At 34.4% G+C, this 11,352-nt stretch overlaps 2 protein-coding genes across 2 annotated transcripts; both read left to right on the top strand.

Moving 5' to 3' along the window:
• The first annotated feature begins 1,709 nt into the window (after positions 1–1,709).
• Positions 1,710–3,642, top strand: LOC145560172 (uncharacterized). Its single transcript, XM_081621434.1, has 2 exons — positions 1,710–2,026; positions 2,738–3,642. The coding sequence occupies exons 1-2, from the start codon at positions 1,767–1,769 to the stop codon at positions 3,426–3,428; spliced, it is 951 nt and encodes a 316-aa protein (XP_081477560.1). The 5' UTR covers positions 1,710–1,766; the 3' UTR covers positions 3,429–3,642.
• Positions 3,643–4,760: 1,118 nt separating this feature from the next.
• Positions 4,761–9,783, top strand: LOC145557969 (uncharacterized). The gene is made up of 4 exons (XM_081619135.1): positions 4,761–4,987; positions 7,125–7,832; positions 9,047–9,202; positions 9,336–9,783. The coding sequence occupies exons 1-4, from the start codon at positions 4,761–4,763 to the stop codon at positions 9,781–9,783; spliced, it is 1,539 nt and encodes a 512-aa protein (XP_081475261.1).
• The last annotated feature ends 1,569 nt before the right edge of the window (positions 9,784–11,352 follow it).

The raw sequence follows: 11,352 nt of genomic DNA, 5'->3' as shown, positions 1-11,352 counted from the left end.
CATTTTAAAGAGTATGTATTCCCTTGATCCCTATTTTTTTATCCATTAATAATTTTTGGGTTAAAGTTTAAAATTTTTTAGAGCATCCACAATGTTCGAGCTGAGCTACTAGCAAGCCATTGTGGAGCTCATGGACGGCCCATACCATGTGCAGCCTGTGTGTTTGCACAGGGCCCAAATATGTATGGGGCCTTAAATGATGAGAAATATATACTTTGTATACTACGTAAATTATCAACTACAATATGTGGCATGTATATTCAATGTGGCTTGGTGGTTTGATGTTTATGTTCGAAACCCATTGAAGTCTCTTATTTCCATTTTTTTCCTTTTCCAAAAGCAAATTAATGCCTTTAACTTTTTCTTTAGTGCATAAGCAATGCCTTTATATGCTTTAAAAAAAAATAATAATAATAATAATAATAATAATAATAATGCCTTTATATGCTTTAAAAAAATTAAAAAAAAATAATAATAATAATAATAATAATAATAATACCTTTATTTATATTTCATTTGAGAACATTATGAGTATAATTCGTTCTTTTGAGGGTTGGGGTAAAATAAAACAATGCTTTTGTTATATATATATATATATATATATATATATATATATATATATATAAAGAGCAATGAGAATTTATATACTACCTCCGTTACATATTATGTGCAACAAAAATATCAACACAAACTCCTAGACAAAATTTGTATGTGAGTGCATGGTAAATAGAGAGAAAAATATAAAAAAAGCATGTGATGAGGAGAGAGAGATAAAAAGAAATGACAACCAATAAAAGGAAAGAAAATATTTGTTGTAAATAAAGTGTAGCATCTATTTTTAGTAAATGTTGCACTTGCACATAATATGAAATGGATGTAGTATGTATTTCATTTTAATGATAAAATTAATTAAAGGGAAAATTTTATACTATGTACTCTGTATTTGCACATGGCCTCCAAAGGTTGGGATGGCCATTGTGGAGCTAGAAGGGTTGTACGAGCTTTGATGAAACTACATAGCTTTTTCCCAAAAAAAAAAAAAAATAAATAAATAAAAATGAAACTACATAGCTATACAAAACTATGTAATTTCTCTTTATCCAAAGCGACTTTGATATCACATGATTATCTTTTACTCCCTCCAATTTTAAATATTTATTCCATTTTTCCATGCGCGGAGTTTTAGGAGAAAAAAATAAATTATGGAGGCAATAGAGTAAGAGATAGAATAAAAATTGTAAAAAGCAAAAGAAGTTCAGAAAATTAAAAGAAAGATAATATAAAATTAATAAAATATGATTTATGTTGGATCTAGGTAAGATAAATAAATTAAATATTGTAAAAGATTTCCAAATAATGAAACGGAGCAAGTATTTAAAAATGACCGAAAAAGAAAAGTGGAACAAGTATTTAAAAACGAAAGAAATATGCATTCATTATGATTAAAGTTTTGACCCAAACAATATCAATGGAGCAAAAATGAAAGGACGAGGGAGTCGTAATCATGAAAACAAAAAGTAACATGGTCATGTAAGTATGTAACTCGCAATTCAAACAATGTGTGAAGCACGTGAGCTTATCCACTCGGAAAAAATTGCAATTTTATTACGGACTAATAGTCCAGATACTCTACGTAACAGCATAAGAAATGGGTATAAATAATATGGCAATTTGGAACAAGCTATGCAAAGAAAATTAATACTAGCACTTGTAGAAGGTGAGAGAGTAATATAAGGAAGAGAGAGATATTCAAAGATAACATAAAAATGGCGTCTATACCAACAACGGCGGTACCAACAACGGCGGTACCAACAACGGTTGCAAGTAAGGTAATCTGTCTGAAATCAGACTATAATAACAAATTCCTGCGCTATAAGAATGACATAGATAGTCAAACATATGGCCTTCTTGAGTTTGATGGTGATGAGGTAATGGATCAATTTGCCCACTTTGAAATTGAGCAATCCAAGACTTATGATGGTCTTGTCCATCTCAAATCCCGCTACAATAACAAATATTTTGTTAGGTATGCTTTTTTTTAGGCATCCTTTTCTAATTATTTGCAAAAATTTTAAATAAAGTGTTAGTACGTAGATAATATCTGATCGTTACGAATAATTCAAAACGAACGTAGATAATATCTAATCGTTGCTGCCTTGCTGAGTTGCTGGTGATGACTTTATTCTTCTGTTTTTTAAGATGCAGTCATGTACAACTTGATATAGTTTTGTTTGGAGAATGATTAAGTTCGATATTCTCTAAAAAAAGGAGCATGTATGTAAGTAATGTAACTATATTATATAAGATACAGAATACAGAATATATATGATGTTTATGTTGAATACGGTCAACTAGTCAATATCAAGTCGAGTTGATCAAATTTGAGTCTGGTTAGTGATAGGTTAAGTTGAATTTGGTTGAGTCGATATTGATGAGTTGAATGAATTTGGGTTTCAATAAGTTAAATTTGGTTTGGGTCATTCTCAAGTTCAAGTCGGATTTGGTTCAGTTTAATAGTTTGTGAGTTATATTCTGGTCTAGCAAACCTATGTGATGAGAGAAATAGAGTAGAGAAGGAAAAGAGGCCAAACGAATCTATGTGATGTGAGATAGAGAGAATTTATAAATTAAAAGGGAAAATGATGCTATTCAATTAGAAATTAAACTTCTTTATTATAAAAATTAACAAAATTTGGATGTCATTCCGTTAATAATGGATTGTATGGTTTATTTATAGGTGGTCTCCCATTCACAATTGGATTAGTGCATCAGCCCACAACATAGATGAAAATCAATGCAATTGGAGTTGTACATTGTTCAAGCCAATATATTTTAGCGATGATGATGGTACACAAAAAATGCGAATTCTGCATGTCCAACTCGGTCAATATGCATGCTTGTGGAAGGACAATGATGTTGCCTCTTTTGATTCATGCTTAAAAGCAGGCTCAAATGAAACTAATAAAGACTCGTTTGATGTTTTCACTATCGTAAACTTGTTTAAAATACCCAAGCATGTTGCATTTAAGGGAAATAATGGTAGATATTTAGGTGCGATCGAAATAAGAGGTCTTCCGCTTCTTCAATTTTCATTCGATAGTCTTGATGATCCTAGAGTCGCCCATGAGGTGTTCGAAGCTCCTGATGGTACACTTAGCATAAAATCGAGTTACGTCGGAAAGTTTTGGAGGCTTGGTAACAATGAATGGATCGTAACTGATGCAGATGATCCTTGTGGTAGTAGCAACAACGCTGATGCAAAGTTTAGGCTTGTTGTGCGTGACCTTAATGTCGTAGCACTAATAAACATGTCCAACACTTGGTTTTGCAAGAGATATACGACTCGTGTCATTGAAGACTCTCTGAGAGCTGAAACTGAACATGTTGACATGTTTACACCACTAGAGATGTTTGATTTGGGAACTTAATGGGTCGCGCCGTTCTATATGTGAAATGATACTAGCCACATGAGTTCCTTTTATTTTTCATTCTATCTTTCTCTCTCCTTTCAAAAAATTGTTCAAGAGACTATGAAAATAAAAGTGTAACAACTAATAAAACAAAGGAAATATATCATACTTCAATGGTTCTGATATTTATGTTTTCTATTTAAGAAATAAACAAATTGTATTTATAATTTTATATACTACGTATGTTCTCTATTTATTATGTTCTTAATCTAAGAAATCAATGAGTTATTGGGCCCGAACGGTGCAAAGGCCTATCACATGTATTTATATATCAAGACCAAAAAAACATGTATTTACATATGCTCTCTATTTGTTCCCAGGGTTCAAATGTTCAATGTAAAAGTCATACATTTATTTTTGTAGTATGTGTGAATGTGTGATGGTATGGCTTATGGAATGATAACCAATAAAGGAGGCTAGAAGAGTAAAAGGGTGCCACATTTTAATCAATTATGATGGCATGGATGGAAAATGGAATGCAACGGTAACAAACAAAGGAGATTAGGAGAAGCAACATGACGTGTAGTTTTTTTTTTTTATTTTTTTTTTATTATTATTTCTTTAATTATATATATATATAAAATGAAACATACCTTTTAAGTATGAACGAACTTTACGGAAAAGATTAAGTAATGATAACGGCCAAATTAATCAAAATAATTTATACACGTACTACTACTACTAAGAGTACTAACTAATTTAATCCTTCTCTAATCTTGATTTTTTAATTATTTTGATAAAGTAGATTGTTTACCTACTGTAATCAACTCCTAAGATAGCGTGCCAAAAATGACGGAGTACTTTTTAAAATGTTTTGAACTAGTCATACATGACTCTAATAAGGGCATATGTGTCCATTCACTTATAACAACCTTATTCATTAATACCAACAAATGCAAATTTTTTTTGTTAATATTGGTATAATTTGTTGTTGGTATCATGTGGCCGATGTGGGTTATTAGAGTCATATATGACTCTTATTACTAGAGTCCTAGCAATCCTCGTTTTTCTAGCTTAGCTTAAAAACACGCTCAGTCATAAAAAGTAACATATTTTCAACAAAAAAAAAAAATGAACAGTTATACCACACACTCAATAAACAAACAAATATGTGAAACACATGTTCTCACTCGGAGACAATAATAAGTCCAAGTATTGGACTGTCCAATAATAATACATATGAAAATTAAGATCTATAAATGGCATGACAATATTAGTTTACCTATCACAAGATATAATATTTGTAGATCGAAGTTAACAAAGGAGAGGGAGAGAGAGAGTGTGATAAAAATGAGTCTACCACCACTGGCTTTAGGTATGAAGATAATGTGTCTAAAATCAGCTAAAAACAATAAATTTTTGCGTTATAGGTATGAAGATGTCCAAACACATGGCCTTCTTCAGTTTGCTGCTGATCAAGTTACGGATCCATATGCCCAATTTGAGGTCGAGCAATCTATAGATTTTGATGGTCTTGTTCATCTCAAATCTCGGTACAATAATAAATATTTGGTTAGGTATGTACTACATACTCTTTTCTTTTTTTACACAGTATGGTTCGATATAGAAGAAATATAATGACTATGGACTAATAATGTTAACTCCTAATAATGTTTGTTGCTATCACATTGTACTGTACTTAATTAGATAGTATTACCAATTTACCGTGATATAAAAATAATTCTTCATAATCTACATCTATATATATCTATTTATACTTAGTTAGTATTTAAAAACAAGAGTCACAATCATTCATATGCCACATATCCTCACAACTCACTCATATGCCACATGTTACTTCTCTTGCCATTTTAATATTAAAAAAATTAAAGTAAATGTATTACATAATGTTAAAGTCTTTATGCATTCTGTAACTTGTACATTTAAGTAAGAAAATGAAGTGTTTTATTTCACCATGATAAAATAAAGTTGAATTAAATAATAAAAAGTCTTTTTATCTCTTAAACTTAAAATTTAGCTTAAACTAATATGTCATTTCATATTCCACAATATTCATGTATATATATCTAACTAAATTCCTTCATCTTTTTCCACAATTCCACCCTCACTTTTTTTTTTTTTCCTTATTAGTTTTCACAACATTCGCCTCAAAGCCATGTAACAATAACTTCGTACGTAGTTTCAACTATTGAAAACCATAAAATAGTCTTTTTATCTCTTAAACTTAAAATATAGCTTAAATTAATATGTCATTTCATATTCCACAATATTCATGTAGATATATCTAGCTAAATTCCTTCATCTTCTTCCATAATTCCACCCTCACTTTTTTTTTTTCCTTAATAAGTTTTCACAGCATTCGACTCAATAGTTATGTAACAATAATTTCGTAGTTTCAACTATTGAAAACCATACTTTTGTATAAAAATAAGGAAATTTTGATTTTTACCACCTTCAAATAACCACTTAATTGAATTTATCACCTCCAAAAAAAAAAAAAAGATTTACTTTACCACCACCAAAATTTCCAAAAATTTGATTTTATCAGCAACTACCGGATTCCGTCCATGAATCCGTTAGTAGGGCCCACATTTTTGACGTTTCTTCTTCATCTTCCCCGATCTTCCATGTCAACCAACCAGCAACGAAATCAACTACCTCGGTTGGCGGAAGTTCGTGTGGGTTTCGCGTCTGGGTGGTGGTGGTTTCGGGTCGCGATGGTTTCGCGTCTGGGTGGCGTGATTTCTGGTCTGGGGTTAGGTTGGTTTTGGGGTTAGGTTGGCTGGGGTGGATTGCGGTGGTTTCGCGTCTAGGAGGTGGTGGTTTCGGGTCGCGGTGGTTTCGCGTCTGGGTGGCGGTGGTTTCGCGTCTGGGTGGCGGTGGTTTCTAGTCTGGGTTTGGATGGTGGTGGGGTTGGTGCTGTTAGGTGGTGGCTAGGGTTTTGAGGTTGGAAAGGGGGTCGAAATCGGCGCGGCTGTGGTGTGCGGTGCGGTGGTAGCGGTTAGGTGGTGGGGTTGGTCGTAGCTGTTAGGTGGTGGCTAGGGTTTTGAGGTCGAAATCGATCGGTGCGGTGGCTGTGGGTCCCGACGGTGGCTGGTAGCGGTTAGGTGGTGGGGGCTGGTCGTAACGGTTAGGTGGTGGCCTGGGGCTGGTCGTAGCCGGTCCGGCGGTGGGGGGTCCCGACGATGGCAGCTTCCACCGGTTGCTTGATGAAGATTTTTTAAATTTTTTTTTGCTTTATTTTAAACTTACCAAATAATATGGCGACACGTGTGCAAGGTAGGCCCCACTAACGGATTTTAAGAAGGAATCCGTTAGTTGGAGGTGATTGGTGGTAAAACTGATGTTAAATTTATTTATGAGGTGGTAAAGTAAATGTTTTTTTTTTGGAGGTGGTAAATTCGACAAAGTCGTTATTTGAAGGTGGTAAAAATCAAAATTTCCTAAAAATAATCTAAGTTATAATCCGTGCATTGAACGGGCCAAAATGTTAGTTAGTACAAACAAAAGGTTATAATCTAAGTTATAACCTAAATACTTTGTTATTATTAATGACTCAATAATCAAGTAATGTTTTTGGATGGAACATTTTTTATGATGAGTGCAGCCTAAACTCAATGAAATTAAGTTGCATGATTAATTATTCAATCTCTATGTTAGAACTTAGAAGTATGTATTTATTCATTGTTTTAGGTGGTCTCCCAATCACTATTGGATTACTGCCTCAGCCGACAAATTAGATGAAGATCAAACCAATTGGACTTGTACATTGTTCAAGCCAATCTATTTCATCAATAACGATTCCCAAAAAATGCGACTTTTACATGTCCAACTTGGTCATTTTGCATGCTTGTGGAGGCTCAATGCACCTTTCGATTCATGCTTATTTGCAGGGTCAAATAAAATTGATAAAGACTCTTATGATGTTTTCACTTTCATAAACTGGGAATCGTTGTTTAATTTTCCTAAGCATGTTGCATTCAAGGGGGACAATGGTAAATATTTAGGTGCATTCGAACAAAAAGGGGTTCAATATCTATCATTTTCGTATGACAATCTTGAAGATCCTAAGGTCTCCCACGAGTTGTTCAAAACTCGTGATGGTACACTTTGCATAAAATCGAATCACCTTGGCAAGTTTTGGAGGCTTGGTGACCGTGATTGGATCGTCGTCGATGCAGATGATCCTCGCAACACTACCAACACTGCTGCAACGTTTAGGGCTGTTGTGCGTGACGTTAACGTCGTTGCACTACTAAACATGTACAAAACTTGGTTTTGTAAGAGATTCACTACTGACAAGGAAAACTTCTTGAATGCTGCTACTCAAAATATAGACGAATGTGCAATACTGATGATAATTGACTTGGGAGGGGATCTATCGTCCAATACATGCACGAAGTAATATGGTTATTATATTTATGTACTCTTTATCATCTCTTCAATAAATGGTTAAATTATGTACAATTTAAGTTTTCAATTTCAATAATAAATGGTTACAAGATGCACTATGTCGCGTGTATCATTTTTGGAGGTGGTGATACATGTTTAGGGACAAGAGAATTGCACTCAGTATCGATTGTAATAAGTGATGTGTCTAATTTATATGATGATTTCACCCCTGTTTCGTGATCTTATTATTTGAGCTTATTTTTTTCCTTTAGAGCCATTTTAACCACTAATATATATGTTCTGCACTTCTACTATGTGTTAATGTGTTATTGTAATGTTAATCGTATTTTATTGGAACTAGCCTTCTGGGCCGTGCAATGCACGGTTTATTTATAGGTAATTAGGTATACTATATAAATAATTATTTTTTAACATATTCATATTGGCAAATGAATAGTTTATAAAGGAAAAGAAGAGGTAAAAATTGAATGCAATTGTAGTAGAAATTAAACCGGAGGAAAGTGAACCAAACAACATTCAATCATTTATACATGTATTGAATTAAAGTTTTTTTTTTCGGATGAGAAAAGGGATTAAAAAAACAAAGATTAAATGAAGTGACATGTGGCATTGGAGAAAAAAATAAAATGTATATGCGGCACTATAGGGATGATGGTTTTTGTTTTTAAATACTAACTAAGTATAGATATAGATTAGCGTTTTAGGACACGTAGTTTCAATCGTTTTAGATCACCGTGAGGAAAATTAGGACTTTGGATCGCATTTGATCTAGTGCCGTTTCAGACATATTTGGACCTAGTTGGTAGTAGCAGCCCACAAAAAAAAGAATGTTGGACTGCCATTTCCAATCCATAATTTCCCGTTAGATAAACTATAATATTGGGCTCCATCCCATAAAATGTAGCTCTCTCAAAACCCTCATTTGCTGCAATTTCAATTTAAATGAATTAATATTTTTATACTTAAATTAGAAAGTTCAAATTTATTAATTTATAACAACAACTTTATTTAATTTTGAAGTATAAAATACAGTAGTACTTATAAATTAGAAAGTTCAATGGTATTCTTTCCTAAATTGGATCACAATAAAGTCCTACACATCTTTAACAATATTACCAAAATTTGGAGCATATTGTTATTGCTTTGGGGTCGAGATTTGACGATTGGTAGTGGCGTCTTGTTACCTTGTCATTTGCTTTTAGAGGGCTTGGTGTTTATTCTGTGAGTGATATTAGGCATTATGCTTTTCTCGCTTCTTATTTGCAGTCGGCTGGCTTGCAAACTCAACTTCTACGGCGTGCTAGTATAGTTGGTCTTGGTCGTGCCTTTGATGAGGCGGAGGTCCATTTAATAAAACTGTAGAGTATGAAATTTTTAGTAATCCTAGTGAGATTGCTGCCCAAAAACTTATGAAGAAATTGACGGATATTTTATTTCACAAAGGTTACTGCTTCTGCTATATCCACGTTTTTTTATCTCCCTGTCACTTAGCTTTTTAGAAGTCTCATCAAGGAGAACACACCTCGACTTGGCTTCGTGTGGACGTGTGGTCCCTATTTCTGGTCTGGATCAAATGATGAACGCTAAGACTTATCGTTGTGTGTTGTGCTATCAATTGGGTGTTTCTTTATTCTCTATTTTGGCATCGTGCTCTACTTGCTCCAAGGTTTTTGTTGGGGATATTTTTAGGGATTATGCTGTATCATGTGCTGGTATGGTGGGTATTAAACATCGCCATAATGTTGTCCGGGATACTCTTCTTGATGTATGCTATCAGTTTGGGATTTTAGCAAGAAAAGAGATTGACATTGGGTTGTCAGGGGGAACAATGGGGCCCTCATACCTGCATATAGGTGTGCAAAAATGGATCTGGACCGGAAAACTGAACGATATCGAATCGGATCGGATCGGGGGATTTCGAGTCGATTTTCGGTCCTAAAAAATGGCGATTCCAGGTTTCCGGTCCGGGTAAAAACCGGAATATTCCGGTCCAGACTGGAATGGACCGAAAAGTGTATTTTTGTAATTTTTTGGGTGAAAGTTTTAAAATTGAAGGTTAAATTTCTAAAAAAATTAGGTACAAAACTTGTAATTTATAAATTTTAGGTGCAAAATAGGAAAGCACGCAGAAAAAAAAAAAAAAAAACCGTTAAAAATGTATGTATATAATATGACACTTAAATGCAAAAAGAAATAAAAAAATAAAAACAAAGAGAAAAGAATATAACCAGTCCAAAACCAGATCTGAATAAACAGGTCTGGATCGGTTAATTACGGTCCGGTCCCGGTCCCAAAAAAAGTCGATTTCAGGTTCCGGTCCGGTTTTGGACCGGTGCATATGTGTTGCTTTACTCTTGAGAACAAGGTCGCAATGTGTGTGTTGACTTTACTGGGTCATCTCCTTTGACTCAGATTGGGTTGTGACTTCGCACCTAGGCGGGTTGTGACTGATGCGGCTCGTCGTAAGCGGATCAAGTATGAAGCTAGTTGTCAGGCTATTAAATTAGGTATGGTTTCCTTCCTTTCTCTATCTCTTTTCTTGGGGATTTAGAGAATGAGGTGGTTGCGTTGCTAAAGCGGATCTAGAAGTTCTCGAAGACTCAAGACACTGGGGCACGTGTTGCAGCTAGAGGTGATCGTTTGCGGGCTTGGACGGGAAACGGGCCGGGCCTATACTTTTTTTTTGTCCAACGGGCTAATTGTAGCTAACTCGAGCCCTTTTATACGGGCTTGATAAATTGTCCAAGCCCGCTCTATTAACGGGCCGGGCTTGCCCGCGGGTCTAAAATATTTGTTTTACATATTGTCTTGTCTGTGTCCGCCATTTATATTAACGGGTCGGGCCTAGCCTGCCCAAATTTTCATTTTTTTTCAAAATGATTGTCCAAGACAACTTATTTTGCGGGCCGGGTTGGGCGGGTTTAGCGGGTTGACCCGTCCATGAACAACTCTAGTTGCAGCTCATCTCTTCACTAGGATAGGATTTGCTATATCTAGAGAAGTGGGGGCCCAAATTGTATCTCGACTTTCCACTAATTTCTTGTAATTAGGTTGACTTTAATTTGTTCATCCTGGAGGGGTTGTGACTGATGCGGCTCATCGAAAGCGGGTCAAGTACGTACGAATCCAATTGTTGGACAATTGGATATGGTTTCCTCCCCTTCTCCTTTTTCTTCACTTGGAGAATTAGAGAAGGAGGCAATTGCGTTGCTAAAGAGGGTTCAGAAGTTCTCGATGACTCAAAATATTGGAGGACGTGATGCTACTCATATTTTCAATAGGTTTTGCTATCGCTAGAGGAGTGGGGACCCAGATTGGGTCTCGACTTCCCCCTAATTTTTAATAAGTTGTATGACTTTGTCTATTTTTGAGATATAATAATAATAATAATAATAATAATAATAATAATAATAATAATAATAATAATAATAATAATAATAATAATAATAATAATAATAATAATAATTTTGGTGTAAATAATAATAAAAATAATAATGATAAGTATATA

The sequence above is a fragment of the Chenopodium album genome, chromosome 9, assembly GCF_948465745.1.
Source record: "Chenopodium album chromosome 9, dcCheAlbu1.1, whole genome shotgun sequence".
NCBI lineage: Eukaryota > Viridiplantae > Streptophyta > Magnoliopsida > Caryophyllales > Amaranthaceae > Chenopodium > Chenopodium album.
Note: the sequence above shows the minus strand (reverse complement) of the source record. Positions and strands in the feature narration are given on the sequence as shown.